This window comes from Mustela erminea, chromosome 17 (assembly GCF_009829155.1).
Source record: "Mustela erminea isolate mMusErm1 chromosome 17, mMusErm1.Pri, whole genome shotgun sequence".
Lineage (NCBI taxonomy): Eukaryota > Metazoa > Chordata > Mammalia > Carnivora > Mustelidae > Mustela > Mustela erminea.
Genome location: NC_045630.1, coordinates 56958040 through 56981950, shown reverse-complemented (window position 1 = coordinate 56981950; position 23911 = coordinate 56958040). Strand labels below are relative to the sequence as shown.

Genomic DNA, 23911 nt, shown 5'->3' with positions numbered 1-23911 from the left:
AGTTAAGTTGTTAGTTGTAGTTGTAGTTAAGTTGGGCATTCAGGCTCTAGAACCAAGCTGCTGGAGTCTAAAATCTGTTTGTACCATTTCCCAGGTGTGTCACTTTGGGTAAATTGCCCTTAATGTTTCTGTCTCTCTGTATCTCATATACAACCTTACAGTGTTTTTATGCAAGAATGAGATGAGCTAATGCATATAAAACCCTTAAAATGGGCCTAGTAAGTAATATATAGTAAGTACTTGTTTTAGAAGCTGTATGTGTGTGTATATCATCTTACATAGTAAATCCAGTTGTGTGTGTGTTCTCAGGTTGTTAAAAAGAAAAGACAAAGTTAAAAGTTATTATAGGGAACTTGCAGATGCCTAAAATTATAGACTGTAGAGACTATATAAACCAGGAGTCAGCAAACTGTGGCCAGCCATCACTTGGTTTTGTAAATAAAATTTTATTAGAACATAGCCATACCCATTCATTTATGCCTTGCCTCAGGCTGCTTTCACCTTACAGTGGCTAAAGTTGGATGGTTATGATAGAGACCTAATGGGCTGCAGAGCCTAAAATGTTTACTGTTTGGCCTTTTACAGAAAACTGTGCCTACCCCTGCTATACACTTAGAAATTATGTAGACATCTCTAGTTGAGAATATTTTGCTCCTTGCTCCTAGAACTCAGAAATGATTGTTCATGATCTTTGTGAGAAAGATACAAAATCAGAATTGTGGGCGCTCCATCACCAACTGATACAGAATCTTTGGGAGCTGAGTTTAGAAAGGGTCAGTATAATTTGTCGAAGTTCCTAAAAAATGCTTAATATCTATCCTAGCTGATAAGTAGATAAATTTTTCACTGGTAACATACATAGTTCAATGTGTTTTGTTTGTTTAAAAAAAAAAAAAAAGCTGAAAGACTGTCTCAGAATGAATTATAAGAAAATGATGGGCCATTTTAGACCAGTGAAGCTCCAGTTTGAATAAGAACGTAGTTTCTGCTTGACTGAGTTATGAGATTAGTGTGGCCTAATTATAGGCCTAGTACTTGGTTAATTTTTTTTTTTTCACATATTACAAATCTTGAAAGTACTTCTCAGTCTTTCCATCTCCCTCATGTTTCATGGTAGTGACTGGGTAGAGCATGCGGTGAGTCGTGAATTATACAACTTCCTTTTTCACTTAGAAATTGTAGGGAGATGGAGGTGTTTGGAGGAAGGATTGAGAAAGTTCTAGATCTATTGGAGGAAAACTAAGGAAAGGGCAGGAGTAGACTAATGAACAGTGATCTAAGCAGAAATAACTTTTCCATAATTAACACAGTAAAAATATGAAATTACTGGGATATTTCACTGCTGATACTATGCTTACTGTATCTTGAAATAATTCCCATGTTTAATGAAAGAACTTACACAAGAAAAAGGAGCTTAAAAATGAGTCGGAATATTTAAAACTATTATCTTGAATAGAAAAATTAAGTAGCTTTTAAACATTTTTATAATAACTATTAATTTTACACTCAGAGTGAATTGTCGGCTGTAATAAACTAGGTTAATAAAGTTAACGCTATTTTTGTTAATTTTTTTCCCTTTCTTTAAAAATGTAGGCATTTCAGTCGAACCATGGAAGAACTGGTTCATGATCTTGTCTCTGCTTTGGAGGAGAGCTCAGAGCAAGCTCGAGGTGGATTTGCTGAAACAGGTGATCATTCTCGAAGTATGTCTTGTCCTCTGAAACGCCAGGCAAGGAAAAGGAGAGGGAGAAAACGAAGGTCGTATAATGTTCATCACCCATGGGAGCCTGGCCACTGCTTAAGTGAAGGCACTGATTCTAGTTTAGAGGAGCCAAGCAAGGACTACAGAGAAAATCACAATAATAATAAAAAAGATCATAGTGACTCTGATGACCAAATGTTAGTGGCTAAGCGCAGGCCATCATCAAACTTAAACAATAATGTACGAGGAAAAAGACTTCTGTGGCACGAATCGGATTTTGCTGTGGACAACCTTGGGAACAGAACTCTGCGCAGAAGGAGAAAGGTAAAACGCATGGCAGTTGACCTCCCACAGGACATCTCTAACAAACGGACAATGACCCAGCCCCTTGAAGGTTGTAGAGATCAGGACATGGACAATGACAGAGCTTACCAATATCAAGAGTTTACCAAGAACAAAGTCAAAAAAAGGAAATTGAAAATAATTAGACAAGGGCCAAAAATCCAAGATGAAGGAGTAGTTTTAGAAAGTGAGGAAATAAGCCAGACCAGTAAGGACAAAATGGACTATGAAGAGCAAAAAGTCTCAGATGAACTCATGAGTGAAAGGTGACTTTTATATTCTCTATGTACAAAAATATGTGTCTCCATTGTTTGTGCTTGAATGTGTTTTATATTTTAATTCTGTTTTAAAATAATTACAAATTATAATAATATAAAATATAATAATAGTGATATTACTGTTTAACCATAGTTATATTTCCTTATAATTTACAGTGTTTAGTACAAAACAAAATTGCTTATTTGATTTACACGAAGTCTTTTGATTGCGTTGTAAAGACTTAATTTTCAGCTGTAGAGGAAAGGGAATGGTTTTTCAATGGCAATGAATGTGCTCTTGAATAACAGCACATTTGTAACTATTAGAATTGGATTTATGATTATTTATTTGTTTAATTATAGAGCTTTAGCCTTCGGTGCTTTTTAGTGTCACAGTTCATCAGTGTATTTTGATTTTTGAGAATCAAAAGTTGATACTACTTAACTGTATATTACTTGATATTTTAAGAGGTCTGTAGATTGCTGAGAATTCTAACGATTTATGGATTATAAAAGAACTGATAATCTAGAAACACTTGATCTTGTCATTAGACAAATGAGAAAAGCAATGATCCTTTGGCAGCTAGTCTAATCTGTTTATTCCAGAAAGCAGGTATACACCACAAGGATAATTGTTAAGTACTATTTTGACAGTGTCAAAAGGTAAGTGATCATTTTTCTTTTAGCAGAACTAATGCTACTGCAGGAAATGAGAAAGTATTGAAACTGCTCATCCTTTTAGGTGTCTTCTTCAAACCAAACACAGAACTATGATCCAGGAAAAAAAAAAAAAAAAAAGGCCGGGTCCTTTATTAAGGGATGGTTTGCTATTTATATGATTTTTCTGAAGAAGTAAAAATTGCTCAAAATTTAAAAAAAAATGTTTCAGGAAGGCTTTAGAAAGTTTATGATATCTGCTTTTCTTCCCCAAAGTTGGCATTTTTATACCAGAATGAAAATTATTTGTATGGTAGCATTGGGCCATTGTGACTGAGGACCACATAGCTTGACTTGAAAGTGATTTTTTGCTCAGTGGTGGGGAGGGAAGGTGTGTGGCAGTGAAGATAAGTGTCCATTTCTAGATTATTTACAGATTACTTATTTTTTGGATTGATCCTGCAAGCCCTTATTTTATTGATGTCTGCCTTTTATTGACAGACACCTACCCTGGAAGAAAAATGAGATAAAACTCTCTTCATTTTTCTTCATCGTAAAAAATATTTGAGTATCCATTAACTATGATCAGGCTACTAGCAGTCAAGTTCTCAAAGAAGATGTTTTCACTCCAGACTGATTTTTAAAAATATTTTTTATTTTATTGTTTATTTTTAAGGTTTATTTATTTATTTTAGAGAGAGCACACTGGGGCAGGGGAGAGGGGATGGCAGAAGGAGAGGGAGAGAGAATCTTAAGCTCTGTGCAGAGCGTGGAGCCTGACTCAGGGCTCAGTCTTACTACCCCCAAGGTCATGCCCTGAACCGAAACCAAGAGTCGGACACTTAACTGACTACACCACCCAGGTGCACCTTCTTTTATTTTTAAACTTAGCTGTGTAACTTTTAGTGTCACCTAGAGTTAGATGCATATTTCTTCTGTGGGAAGATTACTAAATAAAACAGACTCTGTGGCCTTCAGTCCCATAGTTTGGAACAGCGGATAAGCAAACAATGAAAAGGAAGTGTGCTGAGCAGAAAGTACTGGTAAAGGAGGGCTTTCCGAAGATGGTGAGTTAAGTTTAAGCAAGCAATGAGTGTTGTTCAGATAGTGCATGAGGGAGGGAAATGATGCTCCTGGGTACAGGGAGCAGCTGGTGCTAAGTCCTAGATCGTGAAGCAAAGTCATGTATCTAGGAAAGTACTTAGAATTGATGACTACTAGAACAGAGTGGCGGTTGAGGCCGCAGCAGTAGGCATGTCTTGAAGGCCTTGTGTGCTGTGGCAGTTTGGGTTTCATCCTGTAAGTAAGGGAAGCCAGTGAAGAATTTTTAATAATGAAGAAACGCAGATTTATATTTTGTCAAGGAACGTGACCTCAGTAACAATGTCTAATTTAGCTTTGACTGGCCTCAAATCCATCCTTAGGTGAGGGGTGAATAAGGCAGGGATAGTAGAGGGGAGGGAAATAGGAGAGCAGTTTTAAGAGTTAGAATCAGTGGAAAGTTGACTGGGACGATGAATGAAAAAGAGGATACTCAGATAATGTGAATAAAAAATACAGGAATAAAAAATACAGGAAATGAGCGGATTTGGATTAGTATACAAATAGTAATTTGACGACAATTTGTAGAATGTATCACGCTAAAAAAAAAGTGGGATGAGTTGTCCTTGGAGATAAGCCATAATGGCTGTCACACGCCGAAAATGAAAAGCCTTGCTTCCATAGAAGTTCTTGTTCTGACTTATTGAACATGCTAGCAACTGTGTGATGTACTTGGAGCAACTAGCTAGATGTCAGGTGAAATGTAAATAAGGAAACATTGTTTAAGACACAGGTGAAAAGATCCCAGATGAAGACCAGGATCATTAAGGACTAAGCCATTCTTAGAGGGGGACATCTGATTTCCTTCTCTCTTTAAGAAGAGTAAGTAAGATAAAGACACAAAGGGAGGCAAATGGTAAGAGACTCTTAAATATAGGGAACAAACTGAGGGTTATTTGAGAGGAGGTTGGGGGGGCATGATTGGGGGATAAGCGTTAGGGAGGGCACATGATGTAGTGAGCACTTTTGTGCAGCTGATGAATCACTAAATTCTAACCCTAAAACTAAAAATACACTACATGTTAACTAACTTGAATTTAAATAAAATCTAAGGAAAAAAAATAGGCAGGTAGAGAGAAGATTGGGATATGAGTTGGAAAAAGAACATAAATAAAAGGACCAGAGATGGAGGTGGGAAGAATTTAGGTAGGACTTATCCATACAGAGCCTTGAAATCCATATTTTAGATTTTTAATAGAAAACATTTTATTATTTTTTTAAATTTATATGCATATATAAATTATCTATAGACATGTACATGTTTTATAAACTTTTTATGATAGAATACTTTCGGATTTACAAAAAAGTTGCAAACATAGTGCAAAGAGTTTCTGTATATCATGTTCCCATATATCCTGTACCCAGTTTCCATTACTGTTAATATAATACATTACTCTGATAAAGTGGTCAGAATTAATAGGCCAGAAGTTATTAATAGAAGTCAGTACTTCATTAAAATTTCCTTGTTTTTCTTTAATGTCGTTTTTCTGTTCTAGGATCCCATGCAGGATGTCATAATATTTTTAGTCCGCAAGTTACATTTGTAAACAGTGAGCCTGGTTGTATGTAGAATATTAAAAGAGGTAAATCTGAACTCAGAAATTAGAAAATCATTGTAGCCCCCCAAAAGTACATAGTTGCACATTTCAAAGTTGTTTATCTATAAATCTGAACTCTGAAAACTGTGAAAAACTAACTCATTTGTGGCCCAACCTAGCTTGACCTGGATTTAATGTGAATATTCATTCATTCATTTTTAAAAAATATATTAATAAGTTTGATTCTGGAGTGCTACCTCAAGCCCCTATGAGGCATTTTGGAACATACCTTTCCAAAATTTGAAAAATTGTGATAAAATCATGCTGCCTCAAGGATTTCAGAAAAAGAATTGTGACTCAAGGTATGCAGGATAAGGCCGTGTATTAGGGTTGTATTGAACCAGCAGACAAGAAAGCACTATGCCATAGTCACAGAAGAGGAAAAAAAAATTAACAGTAGTTTGGACAGCTAAACAGCAAAAGGATGAAGTTTCCAAAGTGTTTTTGACACTCAGACATCACTGTGCATAGGAGAGCATGCGTGTTTGTAAATAAGAAATTACAGATGTGATTGTCTTAAGAAAGTATTCTTTCATTAATGCCTGTGCAGTCTAGGACGCTGATACGTTCTCCTAATATGAAGAAAGTTAAAGAAAAAGGTACTAACTTGGGAAAATGTACCTTTTAATAAATCCTTATAATTTTTAAATTTTTAAAATTTAAAAATTTTTAAATTTTTAAAAATCAAGTAATTGAAACGATATTTTATATTCAGAAAACAGAGGGATTTAGATCTCATCTATCATTTTAATCCTGAACTCTCAATTTAAATATTTTTAAAACGGATTAATTTTTAAACAGATTAGTTTTGTTTAGTAAGTCAGGTTACAGAGGTGTACTTGTTAACGAGAAAAGTATTATAAAATTCACCTGGGGAGCTTCCCGATTGGTTAAAATTAAGAATTGCAGGAAGTAGAGAGTATATGAGAATTTTTAAAGAACATTGTCAATTTTCTTTAGAGGCCAAGCTTCTTATTACATGATCTGTTTTTTGTGTTTGTTTGTTTTTTTTTTTTTTTAACTAACTAGATTTTCATATACACATGACTTGTATTAGAACTAATAGTGATGGTTCATGTCAGTCGAATATCTGCTGTTTGTTTTAATTTGTATGTAAAATAAGACTTTGTATCATACTTGAACTTCTATGGAAGTATGGAGAACCTGTTATTTTTTATACACCCCCTCCCTAATATTGGGAGTATTCCATAGTTTGGTCTTGCTCAGACAGATTTTTAACTTCGATTTAATGGATTGTTACCATTGTAAACTTTTTTCTTCCTTGCCAGGTAATAGCGTTGTTGTGAATTCTTAAATAATGTCTTTTCCTGAATATTTGCAAATGTGGTCATGAAAAGTAATTTCATCCGGGGCCCTTGTATTTCATGTGCTGAAGAAAGGCTTAGCCTGCTTTCGATTGAGACTTTCCCCATTTTATTGAGCGGTGGTGTTCGGGCTTGGACTGAATTGCACGGCATAAGAAAGGAGCGGTGAGCATTTGATGAAAGCAGATAATAAAATGCATCAATTGTGTCAGCCCCTCGTTGCAGTCACATCTGGCTTACTGTCAGGGTCCCATTAGATGCCTGTGGTTTTATGTGCCAAAAATAATATGCTCTGTAGTTCATGGAACCAGAATATTTGCAGTTTGATTAAAAAAAAAAAATCATCTTATTTTCTTTCAGATCTCTGTCAGGCTTAAGTTTCATCTCTGAGCTGCCATGTCTCTTTAAAATTTTACGACTGAGAGATCAATTGTTCTTTTGATCTGTTTTGTTTTCCCCCCTTTTCCCTTGTTCCAGTGACTCCAGCAGTCTCAGCAGCACTGACGCCGGCTTGTTTACCAATGATGAGGGAAGACAAGGTACTGAAATGCTTACTCTTGTTTTTTTTTTTTCTTTTAATTCCTTCGGGAAAAAAGTCCTCATTTTAAAGTTGTGCTTGTTACTAGTTACTTCCTAAGTTGATGACGGCAATCCGCTCACCTCACACACACCTACTTAGTGGACTGGGCTTTAGTTCTTCCCCGCCCACCCCAAGATTTGTTACCTGTTTGATGGACAGAGATCACAAGTAGGCAAAGAGACAGGCAGAGAGAGGGGGAAGCAGGCTCCCTGCTGAGCAGAGAGCCCATGTGGTCCTTGATCACCACCTGAGCCAAAGGCAGAAGCTTGGACACACTGAGCCACACAGGTGCCCCTTTATTTAGTTCTTTTTGATAGTAGGAAGGGTATCCTGTCTTCCTAACCTAAAGTAATCGATTATCTCCAAAAGCTAGTATGTGGAGCTAATAATATTAAGGGAGGATTATCTTCCTTAAGAAAGATTTGCATACCTCAGTCTTTACAATTTTGTCTCTTCTCAAGTTCACAAGACACTGGTTCTCATTCTCCACCTGATTCCAAATGTATTTAATACTGTTTAAGCATTAATAAAGGTGGATTTACAAGTCATTTGTCATTTTTATTCAGCCGTGACATTTATTCATCCTCCCTAGTTTGTAAGTAATTAGACAGTTTTCATGAATTCAATATTGTAAACTGTTACACAGTCATGTCTTACAACTTAGATCTTTTACATCTTTGAGATTCCCTGAAGCTTTTCACAGTTTCGGAGGGCATTATTTTGAAACTACCAATTATGGAAGAAAATAGAAAAAACCTTAATAAGAGGACAGAAGGCACTCTACAAATGTTATCTGCCTTTCTTGAGAATCTTTAGAGGAAAGCAGTAAGTTCTAAGGGGGGAAAAAAACCCCCAAGATGTATAGTTTTAAATTATAGTCTAATGATAGGAAGAAAAAAAGAAAATGATAGCCACTTAGGCTTTTTTTTCCCCATAGTCTGTTCATTCCTCTTGGTAGGAATAAAATAAATGATCATTCATTTTGACTTACTTAGAAACCCATATATATTCTGTTTTAAAGACCATAGACTTTGTAAAGTTAAGAGATTTTGCTGAAATATGCTAGAACCTCAGAGCTCAGAGTGAATTTGACTACCTTGATAATATACCTGAATTCTTGTTTAAATACATGAGCCTGCTCAAAGTTACTACAAATGTTGCATTTCGTAATGAAAAAAAAATGAAAAAACTTTTGGACAAGCCTGTCCATATTTGAAAAGCTTCAAATGGTTTAAGATAGTATACCAGCATTTAGTATGAGCTTATTATGTTTTACATTTCTAAGTGCCTTTTTTTTTTTTTTCCTCATTCAGTTTACTTTAGATTTTATATTATTCTTAAGAAAACCCTGGGAGATTCTTTTGTGGGAGGTATGGTGAAACCTTTAGGCTCATAGAGTCGAGCTACCTTCCCCAATGTCACAAAACACTGCAATTCTCACTGGTCTGACTGACTTCAGAACTCAGGTTCTTAATCTTTAGCTGTTTGATCTCCCTATTAAGAACAAAGTTGTGTATCACATCAAAAATAAAATAACCTCATTTTTTCTGTAATAACGTCTCAAATGGAATTAGGATCTAAGGTAATTAGTTTCAAGTGACTCCCTTTTCTTGTACCTACACCTGTTCCAGGAAATTTTAATCTAATTCTCAGTAAAACTACTAAGTATTTATGTGCTTTGAAAAGTACCTTTTTTTTTTAATTAATTTTTATTAAATCCTCAATTGAAATAAACTGGTGGCTTTGGTTTTCCAAATGCTTTAAACTTTTCACTCCCTCATAACTTGAAGTATAGCTCTTTCCCATAAAGCCATTTCCAGTTGAAGTTTTGGTGTTTTTCTAGTTTGCTTTTAAAAATGTTTGTAGCAAGAGATTTTGGAAATCAGAAATCTCTTTCTGTAAAAGGGAAAGCTTTTTGGCAATTGTGATGACCCTGTTAATAAACCAGAATTAGAATTATGAAGACTCTACAAGTCTTCATCAGAATCTTCTTATGCCTTCTTCTGTATTTTCCCCCCTTATCCCTGTTCTAAAAACAAAATACTCTTGATTCACATTTTGTTTTAAAAACAAAATACTGTCAATTCAACAGTACATTTTGAACTGAATTTGAAATGGACCATTTCTCCGTGGTTGCACTCATGGATATTCCCAAAAGTCCAACTTACTATGGATAGTGTTTTGCTTTAAAAATACCTTGCTTGTCATAGTCCAGTATAGTTTCTTTGTAAACTCTGTGGTATTGTCACTTTTCATTTAAAATCAACTTTTTCACAACTATTTCTTAATGAACTTAATCAGATTAATTTCATTTAGTCACATCTGTTCATGATCGTTTCCCCTTTTACACTCCATACAAATCATGAAATTAAGCTAATTTTATTCCATATCAGCTGCAGAGAAAGGGTTCTGTAGTTTTTTACTTTTAATTCTCTGTAGGAGATTAAGGCTTGTTTTTCTTTAATTTGGAAAAGGTAGTAACTTAAATGGATTTCTCTATAGTTTCTGCCTTAGAATTAACCAGTATTACGGTTTTTCACATTTTTTAATTGGTTCTAAAACATAACAGCTTATGTTTTTGTTAATGGCAGTTCTTGTTGTGGTGTTAAAATCTTTTTTTGAAACTGTGGTGTAGAATAAGTTTTCTGTATTGATTATGTAAATGGTTAGCAGATAAAATACAGGATCGCCAGTTAAATTTAATTTTTAGATATATGACAAATAATTTTTTAATATAAGTGTGCCCCATGCGGTATTTAGCATATTAAAAATTTTGTGCAGGTATTATATATTTATATGAAAAATCCTTTTTCTGAAATTCAGATTTAATTGCTATCTTGAATTTTTTAAATCTGATTACTCTGTGTATTTGGATAATAAAACTGAATCTTTGGGGGATTTCTTGTATTTGCACAGGTGACGATGAACAGAGTGACTGGTTTTATGAGAAGGAATCAGGTGGAGCGTGTGGCATCACTGGAGTTGTGCCCTGGTGGGAAAAGGAAGATCCTACCGAGCTAGACAAAAATTTACCAGATCCTGTCTTTGAAAGTATCTTAACTGGTTCTTTCCCTCTAATGTCGCATCCGGGAAGAAGAGGTCAGTAGCACTTGCTGACTGCTGAATATGGTGGACTTAGAGTGCATCTAGGAGTATCCACTGAAAGAGGATAGGCTAAAATGAAAATGAAAGCGTCTTAGCACAAGATGCTATAAAGACATATGTCAGATCGTAATTCATCTACTGTATTAATCACGCATTCTATTTATTAGAAAGGCTGACTTGCCTTCTTGCTAGGACCATTGTGAAAATGTTGAAATGTTATAAAGGTAAATTAGGAGGAAAGAAAAGCCCTGAATAATACCCTAATTCTTAAATAAACCATAGTTATGTGCTAACCTCATTAGAGCCCTTCCAGGCGCTGCTTCAGATCTGCTAAGTGTGTTTTGCATTTTCCCCACTACTGTTCAGGATGTTTCCTTCCTCAGACTTACTTTGAATTCTGTACAGATAGGAACAGTGATCATAGAATCTCCTAAATTGAGGACTTTGATTTTCCAGGTTTTCAAGCTAGACTCAGTCGCCTTCATGGAATGCCTTCCAAGAACATTAAAAAATCAGGAGGGACCACAACTTCAATGGTAGGCATGCTTTTTTGTTTAATTGTCATGTTTGGAAATGTATCCATTTCTATGGAATAAAAAGCCACTTCCTCATCCTTTATTCATATTCTAATGTTATACTTAAAAATAATCCATTTTTTTGTAGGCTACAAACTGGACCAGTGAGATTCCCCTATAAACCAAATCTTCTAATGCTAATAAATTAGTTACGTTTTGAACATCTGGGGAATGGCATTCGAGGGAACCTGGCTCCTGTCCTCTTCCCCTGGAGGAATATCATTGAAGTGAGAGCCTCTTTGATGAAAAGATGAGGCTGTTTTTGCTGGAGGACTGGTATTCTTCCTTTAGTCAGAAGTGAATGTGGTTGGGGAGGCTTTCTAGGGATCTAGGTTGGCCCAGGGTGGGTAGAACTACTGTAAATTTTATATATTTTTCTCTTTTATGATTTTTTTTTACATTAAATCCATTTATGTATTACTTGCTTTGCCAAAATGCTAACAAAAGCTAGAAAATGGAAAACTTCCAGATCTCACATAAGTATTCCTTAATGTTTATATTGTGACTGGTTAAGAACCAATTTTTACATATCTGACTGTTGTAAATAAACATGATGCATTGACATTTATTGCTCATTTTTAGAGAAGTCTTATATAACCAGCATTATTTAATATATTTGCATTTTACTCAGGGTATTTTAACAAGGGCTAAGATGAGTAGTAGGTAAGGTTGATAATCTTTACTAGAATTTCTGTTTTGTTCAGTTTGCTTTCTACTTGGAAAATCTGCTCTGTATTGCAAACCCATTGTATTTTATAGTATAGTGTTCATTGTACTACAAAAAGATCATCCTAGTTTTAAGCTAACCACAGTAATAACTAGTCTGTGCTAGTAGAATCATTTGCTATTACTTTTTAAATTATCTGCCTTGTCTGATACCTGAAACCACTCAGAATTATCATTTTGGCTTCGAGCTTATGGAAATCATGTGAAAGCTGGTATTTCAACTAATACTGTATGCCTCTGAATCATATTGTCATGTTTAAAAGTGAGACCTGCTTGCACACCCTTGGCAGACCATACGTGTCACCGTGAGTGTCAGAAATACTGCATGAGCTCATTTTCACAAGCAGAGGGGAAAATGTAACATTTCTATTGATGGTATAATTTAGACACTCGACAACATTCAGGCCATTTGAATTCTTCAAAATGGTATATTAAAATGATGAGTATTTTTTATTAAGTTCCAATCATTGATGAAAACTGTGATTTATTACATGTATTTTTATATTGTTGTATGGATTAATTGTTAATTCAGCATTTAATGGCTAACTTAAATATGATGATTGGGAAAGAAACTTAAAGTTGACATTTCTTTTACCTAAAGGTATTACAATCTGAAAGATTTCAGAAAATGTATTAAGCAGAAAGTATGTAACATCTTTCAGATTGCTTGTCTAAACTGGAGAGCTTAAATTTGATAAAGTGCAACTTTGAGTATCTTTACCTTTGCATATTTAAAGTGATATTTTAGAGGTACAGTAATGTGGTATTTGGTCATTGTAAGTAAGCTTTTCTGTGCTATGTCCTTTGGAGTAAAAAAAATCGTGATTTTCTTTTTCTGAATTACATAAATGCTTTTATTTTATTTTGTATAATGACTGTCTTTGAGATCTGAATAAGTCACTTTAAAACCTTGGCCTATGAACTTTGCCTTACCAATCATGAATCTAGATGAATGCTATCTAGTTCTTGGTTCAGTTTTACCTATTTTTATTTTTGGTTCACTGCTTGCTTGAGCATAGCTGGGATTTGTAGCCCATTTTCTAGGCTTATTGCAATCTCACTGTGGTATTTTATAGAAGCTATTACATCTGATAGGCTAGCTTCATGGTATTGATGATACATGGCTTAACCATAGTAAAAGCTGCCTTCCCTCTCTAAATTGTAAAAAGGTGATTAAGTTTCACTCGATGGAGATATACTATATATGTGTGTTTATCATGGAACTAGTGCATTAGGCCATAAACTGTTTTCCTGGTCTACATTTTCTTGTATTCAAATTTTACTGAAGACAATGGGCTCCTTCAGGTTTTCTTTCTTTCAATCCGGAATTGTCCTTGTTTGGATTTTTAAGTACTGTAATTTTCTTTTTTTTTTTCTTCAATAAAATATCTGACTTGGACAAGAAAGGTAAGAGTTCCAATTTGTGCTGATATTCTTAAATTCCTGCGAAGTGTTGTTGTTGTTATTGTTGCTGCTCATACTGTCTAGACTGTATGTAACAGTCTAGTCTTAAAAATCATAATCTCACAGAATGGTCATATTTAAACAGTACCCATGACATCAAGGAATAAGAATGAAATTTAACTCCTTTAGATTATCACACTGGAAAGCCAGATTGCTTTGAAGAGACATTAATTTTCTGAGTAAAGTCAAACACATGTAGCTACAACCCATGAAACCCAATGACAACAAAAGTTTTCTTTCTCGAACACAGATGAATAATGACTACACAGATTTAGTGATTATCTTTGAAGGAAATGAGAGGAGAATCTTTTATACTGAAATATTAATGGATACATTCTTGGGGGAAAAGTTTTCAGTTGGATTTTTTTACCGTTCACCATAGTTATGTCCTATAAAGTCATCCTGAAAACTGATTAGCAAATACTGAACTGTTGCTCCTAAGGGAAATACCAGGCTAGGTTCCTGTGAGCCTCTGGTCACGACATTTTTTATCAGTCAGTCAGTACATAACCTTGTATTACGTGTCTTTGTGTCTAAAAACACCTTACTTAATACATATTGTTGATGCATTAATATTAAACTCATAACCAACAGCCCAGTAACCCATGCCTGAACAAACCTATGCTGATCTAACACATGCATTTCTCCTTAAGGCACATCATGGCCCTCTTAATGCTTAGGAACCTGTGTCAGGATTTTAGCCCTGAGCTTGGGGTTTTAGCCCTATGCTTGGGGTTTCATTTAAAACAATGAATTGCCAACACAAAACTGAAAAATGTGGCACCAAATAAACCACAAAAGGACACTTGTTTACACTGTTAGAGCTGAAACAGTGATGCTTACTATATGCCATGCCTCAGTCGGGAATGCACACATGCACCAGGGGACAAATTTTCACTGCTCCTGAATGACCCTAGAAGCCCTACAAGAACTGACTTGAGAGCGGCGCGCCTGGCTGGCTCAGTCAGTGGAGCATACGACTCTTAATCTCAGGGGTGTAAGTTCGAGCCCCATGTTGGATAGAGAGATGACTTAAAGTTTTTTAAAAAAATTGATATGGGGGTTACAAATACATGTTAGTAGGCAGATTTGCACGTGTGGAACTGTCTAATAGTAATGAGGATCAGCTCTCTTTAGTTTTGTCAAGGGCAAAGTGGTCTTACAAAAAGGTTAGAGGTTTTGAAGTCTGGACTTGGTGAGTCCCCACTCTAGTTCTTCTTTTTATGTTTAATGACAGCTTGAACCTTATCTTCTCTTTCTCTTAAATAGAGACAGTATTTAATCTGCAGAAGTATTATCAGGATTAAATGAGATTATATGTACATCATAGGTCCAGAACCATTATTGTCACATAGTATATACTAAATAAATGATAGTTACTGTTATTATCAGATATGCTAAATACAGAATCCCATTACAGGTCAAAATGCAGAATCTTAAGTTTTTCGTATCTTATATACGATACATCTTTATTTTTAATATTTAAAGTGCTTTATATTGCAATCTTTTATGTTACCTTTATACTTCATTTATATTTGAGCCAGCCTTTGTCTTTAATGTGGTATATAAAGAATAATTTTGAATGAATCTTAGATGAGGGCCACTGTATTACGTCTTAAACCCTAATTACAGATTAAAAACTGTTCTAAATACCTCTCCCTAACTAACTTCCAATTACTAGGCCGTTCATTTGCAGAAAGACTTACACTGTTTAGGAAGTTTTGGTCCCGAGTTACCTGATTCTTAAAAATAATTTTGCCCATATACGAGGGGTGAATGCAGTCACAGTTCTGAGAATTTAATGTTGAAAAAAATTAATTATTGCTGTACTTCTGTTAGAATAACACACTGGTTTATTGGAGCCCAGCTAGTGAGCCTCTAATATTTACCCCTTATGGGAGAATTAAGCAAATCATCATTAATTCTGAGGAATATTCTGGGGCCATTATCCAGGAGATGCAGGGTGAATCTCCTGTATTTCCAGAATTTTTGCATCAAGTACGGTTTGGAGTGAATAATCCTCAGAATAATGATCCATCAGAGAATCTGTTCTGGGATATGGTACTTACAAAGTGAATCCAGTTACCCTGACTTAACCACAGCATTTCAGTTAGCCAATATAGCCTAACCCTAAGCATCCTAATTGTTTCCTATAGGTGAGAGTTTTTTTCTTTTTAAAGTTTTTAAACTGATGGTCTTAGAACAAGTGTTAATATTCAAATTGAGTGGTCTGTTAAAAAAAATCAGGAAATAAATGACTCCGTTTAAAACATAGTACCTAAAATCCAATGTTAATATTATATTAGGAATTGCACGTAAAGGTTGTAAGTTTCTGTAAAAATTTTATCATCATTTAGGTCCATGTTTTGTTTGTTTGTTTGTTTGTTTGGTTTGGTTTGGGTTTTGGTTTTTTTTTTGTAGAGATGAAATGAGAACAACTATGGTGGTGATGGTAGTGGTTATTCTCTCAAAGAAAATGAATCTGATTGATACATGTTTCTCAAGTTAAATATCTGAAAAAAAAAAAAGGTGAACATTAACCCTTAATTTAAGTTGTCATTCTGTACAAGTAAGCATACCATTATATTCAACAATGAAATAGCCCTCAAAATAATTTATATCTGTTTAGAATCTTGAGTTATTTCATTGTGTAAGAGAAGGAAATACTGTATATATATTCTTTCTCTGAAGTATATCATGAAAGACCAGACCAGATTTCATAAGTGTCATATTGATAATGATAATGATACTATAATGATTTACTCTGTAAGTCTTGCTCAACCTTTGTTTTATTGTTTCTTGGGATACTGGAGTGGGAATATGTAGTCTGATCTACAGCCTTTTACAACAGAAGGGCCATTTTAAATGGATTTGGTTTATATAAGGGAACTACATGAAATTTTCTCTTAGACTAGTCTAAGAAATTTTTTGATAGAAAACAAATTTAAAATGATTTTTTAAAAATACATAGGATGTGTGTCATCAGTTGTACTCTTGACAGTGTGCTAATCATCTAATATTTTTCAGAGGAATTTAATAACTAAATGCTTAATTATAATCTCCGTGAATTGATTATTTGCATCCTTTAACCATTTTTAGATACTATGCAGAATCCAAGAATATATATTTAGAATATTCTAAATATGTATTATATGTCATATATATTCTAATCTATTACTATGTATGTTAATAATTTAGTTTTTATCTTATCTTGAAGTCAGCTTGAGATCCAGATTTCATGTGGGAAATTAATACTTTCTTCTTAGAACTTATTTGGGGATAAAGTAAATTTTGTATCATACAGAAGTACTGCTCAGTAGAATTATAATAAATATTTCTTCTACAAAAGGCATTTTAATAGTGTCTCTTGTTTGATTTAAAATTCTCTATTTTGGTGTCATTCTTTTTACATTTTACATATGTAAATTTAATACCTATAATATTTGAAAATTTGAATCTAATGATTTTTCATTCTATTCCACTAAAAGTAATATCAATACTAATATTGATATTTAGTCTTAATCACGTTATACTTTATAAAAAGTGGAATATTTACATATTTAATAGTACAGATTATATTTTTTAATTTATTCAACAAGAATTTGAATTCATATTCTGTTCTCCATATTTAGCTTTTAAAATCCATTAGGAAAGAATACAAAACATATTCAACCTTGGTATTTTAATAATGCCAGATTTGACCACTTACAGTTTTTATCTACCTGTTTAAATTATCCTTGCTTTTCTGACTACTCAACCACTGGAATTGGCCTGGTTTCGTATCTTGTCATTTGAGTTTGTGATACTTCAGAAATCTGGAACCTAGCAAAGAGAATGTTAGTAATGACTTACAATGATGCTTACTACATGCCAGACACTATATTTATATATTTTAATTCATTTAATCCTATTAACATTTACAACTTAAACATTCTCAAATTTGTTTTTCCTTTGCTATGCCAAAATTAATGAAATCTGGAAGTTTCTTCACTCTCTTGTCATGTTGCTAATAAATATAAATACATTTTCTTCATAAAATAGTTTCATTTCTGGTTACCAAGTGCTATCAGAAGTGTGTTATTTTGGAAAATCTGCAACTTTCTTTGCTGTCTTAAAGAATGAACACAATCAAGTTGTGTGCCATAATAGAAATGATAAGTAAAAGAGATACTACTGCTCCCATCGGATTAATCACTGGGACCAAATCCTCCATTCCAATCTTTTTCTTTGCTTCTCAGGTAGCATATAGTACCTTGTTCCTGGTCTTCAGCATCATCCAATTCCAGTTTGCTTTCTTGCTCTGTTTCTGCTGTTTTCTCAGCTTACCCTGCCTGGTCCCCCGTTCTCTCTCCAAACCTGTACAGTGTCCATAGGAGCATCACATCTCTTCTTCAGCCGTGATGATAGCCTCTGTATTTCTCTTGATCTGCTCCTTTCCTACCCCTTTTTAGTGGAACTTGGGTAAACTTCATACAGGAGGATTTATTAGCTGGGACTTTAGGTGTGAGTTAGCCCAACTCACTGGGGAGGGAATTAGCAGACAGAAAGGCATGGGCAAGGCTTAAATTTATAAAACAGCATGGAATATTCAGGAAACGGAATCCAGTGCTGCCGTAGTATATATATAAGGTGTGCTTGTGTGGAGGAGTATATGGTAGACAGGGTTTGTTTGGCAAAGTAGGCAGGAATTAGATCATTTCCAACTCTGGTCCATGGGAATGCATGTGAACTGATGTAATGTCAGGGGTCGGGGGAGGGATGGTTAAGCTAATCAGATTTGTCTTAAGAGATCACATGGATATCAGTATAAAGGGTACATTAAGTGGTTATAAGATTAGGGATCTAAGGTCTGTCCATGTCCCCCAGTAGATGGGATCCACAGTACACTGAACCCCTATATTTTCCTGGATTCAATAATCTGATTAACTTTTGAGTAGTAAACATTCATTCAAAAAATACTGAGTCTTGACTGTGTTTGAGGTACTGTTCTAGGCCATGGCAGTTAAAGTAGTGAGCAAGGCAGACAAGGTTCCAGGAGCTTATATTTTAATGAGTATAAATAAACCCGGTAAGGAGAGGAGGGTAAGTAAATAGAAATGGCCATGGAGAAGATTGACCAGGGTGATGGGAACATGAAGATGATTGGAGGTAATATGATTTGCAGGCTGCAGTAATTTTCAGCCTTGGCTACTCTAGTGCTTTCTTCTCGTCACTCTTTTCACACCCTGGGAAAAGAAACGGTGTACATTACTCAAACCTGTGTATTCAAGAGGTTGTGGTAGGTCCTAGGCATTTCTCCTCTTTCCTGACCAGACTGATCACAGTTTTTAAATGTCACTATAGGTAGACCTGCACAAGCAAAAGAATGTCATTTTATTTACAAGGAACAATTTAAAAATTTTTTGATTTTTCTTTTTTAATACTAAAAGTTTTCAGGTGCCAAATATTTATATAGTGTTTGGTTTACTTCTTTGGATTTCATCATGATGTCTGTTTTGAAATTTGATATTGTGGTGTAGTAGTTATGCTTTTGTGGCCACTTAAATACTGTGCAGGGTGAATATGGTTCTGTTCTATTACATTTTAAAAAGTACATGAACTGCCACGCTTTCTTTTTTTTAAAAATCTTTTTTCTTTTTGCCATTTGTGCATAAGTTCTTAGGTTAGCACATTGTTAGTAAAGAAAAATGGCTTGTTTAAAAATTGAGGTTTTTTTAATCTCCTTAAAAGCAAATGATTTTAGAAAATGTCAGGTTTATGTTTATCATTTTTAAATTACTCTCGTATCCTGAGAAACCTTTAAAATATGTTCTAAAATGTTCTTTCTTTAGATTGGTAACTATTTGATTGCACAGATCGAGATTCAATACCCCTCTTCCTTGTTGCTCTTTAAAATGGTGGTGACATTGCCAGAGTCCCCATATCAGTTTTCTTGTATCTTTCTTTCTTTTTTTTTTCTTTTTTTAACTCAAACCAGAGAAACAGAAATGTTGCAAACATTTCACCTTCTTCAAAGCTTCAACTTTGGTTTTCTGCCTTTTATGTTGCTGATAGAATTATTCTGATGGTCTATAAAACTCAGTTTTCTAATTTGCCTTCAAATATGTCAGATATCTTATATGAGAAAAGTTCAAAATCAATGATGGGTAGAACACTTCCAAATAATATTTAATAAGCACTTTCTATATTGAAGTCACCTGCAAATCATCCAACTGAAGGTCAATTTGAACAACTGAGAATTCACAAAGAAGTCCTAAATATAAGGGGTTCCCTGTACTAGAGTTAGAAAATGCCAAGCAGGTATTTGCTGCCTGTCATCTGGGCAACAGGATTCTGACAAAACCAGAGATGCATGCCCACAGGTATTTATAAATATTTTAAGCCAGTAAAACCTGTACAATCTCTGTTGTTAAATGACAGTTGTCTAAAACATCGGCAAGTGCTTCCTGAGGGAATAAAAGTAGAAGTTTCATGATCTGTTTGGATGCAAAAGAAGCCATGACTTGAGCCAGCCCCAATACAGCATCTTCCTCTTAGAACGTCATATTGAAATCTGATCATTGGCTGTAGGCAGTTCACCATGATAGCGTTGCAGGTGCATTCATCTTTAGGTTGCAATGTAATTGTAGTAATATTTAATAGCAAGCACTTGGTCTTTTTGAGGTCTTCCAGATTTGTATTGAGAAATACTTCTTTAGAATCTACAGTCTTTAAAAAGTAACAATTACTTAGCCTTCCTCCCATTCCATTTCATTTACATGTGTTTTTTATAGACTCTTCTAATTTTTTGATCCACAGAAACACTTTATAACAGTGTCTTATATCATTTGTTGGATGAATAAGTATCTGTTACATCCGACTCAGAAGCTTGGTGTCTTGCCTGTGTGTTTTCAGCCACAGATATCTTGGTTTATTGGTACACACATCATGAAGGCTCAGGATGTCTTTGTTGTGGGAAAGGCCAGGAATACAAAACTAAGTAAGATACACCTTTATCCTCAGTACCTTACTGTTCAGTTAATAAAAAGTAACTGGGAAAGACGAGAGGGGAGACCGAACATTGGTTAAGAGAAGCAAAACCCAAGTGGCTTTTCATCTTTAATTTAAATTTAAGTTTATGTGTTCTCTTTAATCCTTCACTCTTCCCACATCTAGCCATGTCGGAATCTTATTTCTCTGTCCTGTTAGCCCCTTTGTTTCAGTGCCTTAGGGTAGTTACTCATAACATTCCATTTTGATAACACCTTAGGTTTGTCCCTGGTATGTCTCCTCTGATCCGTATCATATGTAACTCCAAGTAAACGTTTTTTTGTTTGTTTGTTTGTTTGTTTTTAAAGATTGATTTTATTTATTTGACAGAGAGAAATCACAAGTAGATGGAGAGGCAGGCAGAGAGAGAGAGAGGGAAGCAGGCTCCCCGCTGAGCAGAGAGCCAGATGCGGGACCCAATCCCAGGACCCAATCCCAGGACCCTGAGATCATGACCTGAGCCGAAGGCAGTGGCTTAAACCACTGAGCCACCCAGGCACCCTGTTTGTTTGTTTTTTAAATGTGGTTATGCCCAAACCAAACAACAGTTTTCACTGCCTTAACCATAAAATCTAGGTTTGTTCCTTTCTACCTTCACTGCTCACCTGGGAATTATAACACTTTACTCCTCTTTTTTTTTTTTTTTTTTTTTTTTAAGATTTTATTTATTTATTTGACAGAGATGACAGGTAGGCGGAGAGACAGGCAGAGAGAGAGGAGGAAGCAGGTTCCCTGCTGAGCAGAGATCCAGATATGGGGCTCGATCCCAGGACCCTGGGATCATGACCTGAGCCGAAGGCAGAGGCTTTAACCCACTGAGCCACCCAGGCGCCCCCACTTTACTCCTTTCCAGATGATCTTATGTTCTCAACACGCCCATGCCTCCTTCAGCTTTCTCCTGTTCAGCCACATTCTTTCATACTACAGCTTTACTCACAACAATACATCTCTCTCCTTACTGTTAGATTCATACCCTTCAAGGAAGAGTTGAGATTCTTTATTTTTTCTTCAAAACCTTCTCCAACTCTTCATTTTTAAGAGATCGTTCCATCTTCTGAAATGGCATTACCCCTCCTGTCTCTGTTTTATTCTTTATTCTGCTTATGTTTGTATTATATCTGCAGTTACATAGAGCACCCCCATGGCAGGAATCCAGCTCAGCCCATAGGAGGTGCTTAATAATTTTGAGAATGTTGGTGGAGATTATTGGTTATCACCCTCCGTTTTTTCGGGAGTTTTCCACTGCTGGTTATGAAGCCAGTTCAACCTTAAGTAACATCCTTTCCTACCAAGAGTAGTGTCTAAATTCTTCATGGTTTTTAATTTGTCCTTTTATGTATGTATTCCGTGATGTGATGGCAGATGGGATTTCATGTGACAAAGCACGAGAGAAAAGCTGAATTGATGCCTGGTGTGCACATACAGGGCTTGTGTACCTTTTGGTTGGAGAATCCATAGATGTTGCTATTGAGTAAGGATTTCCCTTGGAAATAATCTAATCAGTAATCTCCTGCTTCAGAGGTGGCAGGTGGACAGTGTTGAGTCCCCTGGCAACATTCTAATTGCAAAGTAGAAGACGGAGCACTCAGTATGCTGACTTTCACTGAATTCCCCTGACCTAGTAAAGTTTTATCATGTCACACATCCATTATGGCCTCTTTATAGTATAACATTTTTATTTTTATTTATCTATTTTTTAAGTTTTCTTCCTTTTTTCGTTTTCTTTTTAAGTTAACACAGAGTATATAATTAGTTTCAGAGGTAGAGTTCGTCAGTTGCATATATGAATACCCAGTGTTTATTATAGTTTAGCATATTTACATGATAATTTTGAGCTTCTGCTGTGCTGTAGGGTATCGGTAGTAACATGTTAAGATCGTGGTTAAGGATTGGGATCAGGGGATCAAATTTTTTTTTTTCTTTTTTTAATAGACTCCTTGTTTCGAAGGTGTCTGGTGCCTCCAATTTCTGAACCTTTCTGAAGTCTGCTGCTTTAGTCAGCTTGCTTTTTATTGCCACTCTATCCCTACCCATCTTACACTAAAGAAGGATGAATGGCCAGCTTTGATTTTCATGTGTAATTTTGTTGAAGTACCTTATTTGGTGATACCTTCCTTCCTATTCTCTTTGTCCTAGGACATGGAATTTTGCCTTTTTACTCTTCCAAGTCATGTTAGTAGGGCGTTGGGAGGAGCTGAAATCCATGTATGATGGGTGGGTTATGTGTATTGGCAAGTCTTACCTAGTGTCCTTTTCTTGTAGTTTTCATTGTTATTTAAAAAAAAAAAAAGTAATAGATGCACTGGTTTTAAAAGTCAAACAGGACAAAAAAGTACCAAGTGTCTCCCATACTCATCTGTGCAAAGATAGAATCTTTTCCTCTGCACCTCAGTGTTTACACTTTAAAAACATGTCAGAAGGACGCCTGGGTGGCTCAGTGGGTTAAGCATCCAACTCTTGGTTTCAGCTCATGTCTTGATTTCAGGGTTCTGAGCTCAAGCCCCACATTGGGCTCCGCACTCAGTGAGGAGTCTGCTTGAAATTCTCTCCCTCCTTCTCCCTCTCCCTACCAACCCCACTCTCCCTCTCTCTCTTTCTCTAAAATAAAATAAGTCTTAAAGTCAGAGCGATTGTAAATTATACTTATTTTTCATTCATTTGGCCTCATAATATTCCATTGTAATGTATTAATAATTTATTTTTCAGATCAGCTTTTATGTAACTAATATTAAAGGACTGAAATATTTTATACTATTGGTTATATTGCCTAACATTTACTGAGTTCTTATTATTTGCCAGGTGTTTTAATCTCTTTATTTTAATTCATTTAATGTTCATAAAAAGGCTACTGGGGTAAATATATTATTCTGTCTTCTAAACCAGGAAACAGGAACAGATGGCTTAAATGACTTGTTTAAGGCCACAGCTAGTAATTGTTAGTGTCAGAATATGAACTCTGGCCTCATGGCCAGATCCCCATGGATCCCCAAGCTATACAGCCTCTCCTTCAAGAGTAAATAACATATTTGCACTTAAATTTTAGTTTCTCAAAAAATGTCTGGGCCTAATTGGTCAGTTTCGTGAGTATAATGGGCAGGTCAGTCTGAATTTCCTTGATTCAGTTGAACGTGTTGAATTGGATCTCTGTTCTATTTTTCAGTGTAAGAGTTTCCATCACGTAAATACGCTCTCCATTCCTCCTGTCAACTCTTCACTTCTAACTGATGTGTTTTCTCTTCTGTCCTTTGATTTAGCCTGTTGATTTAACTTACTAGGTCTTTTCTGACATTTAAAACTTTCCTTTCTCCAATCTATTAGAAGGTAAATTTTCTGTTACCTATCGGTGGGGTTTTTTTCCTCTCCAGAAAGGTTAGTGCAGCAATAAAAACTTAAATAGCATTTGATATTTTATAACAATCTCCATCCATCCTGTAATAGAAGTACTTTGCG

At 35.2% G+C, this 23911-nt stretch overlaps 1 protein-coding gene across 3 annotated transcripts in view; it reads left to right on the top strand.

Moving 5' to 3' along the window:
• Window positions 1-23911, top strand: part of GPATCH2 (G-patch domain containing 2) — a 172833-nt gene that overhangs the window by 8607 nt on the left and 140315 nt on the right. For 2 of the 3 annotated variants that reach the window (XM_032317200.1, XM_032317199.1), the window contains exons 2-5: window positions 1594-2310; window positions 7460-7521; window positions 10479-10661; window positions 11124-11203. In XM_032317200.1, the coding sequence (XP_032173091.1) occupies window positions 1594-2310; window positions 7460-7521; window positions 10479-10661; window positions 11124-11203 (1042 nt within the window). Of the gene's footprint in view, window positions 1-1593; window positions 2311-7459; window positions 7522-10478; window positions 10662-11123; window positions 11204-11330; window positions 15841-23911 lie in introns of those variants that run through there. The other variant, XM_032317201.1, reaches the window with a different exon arrangement.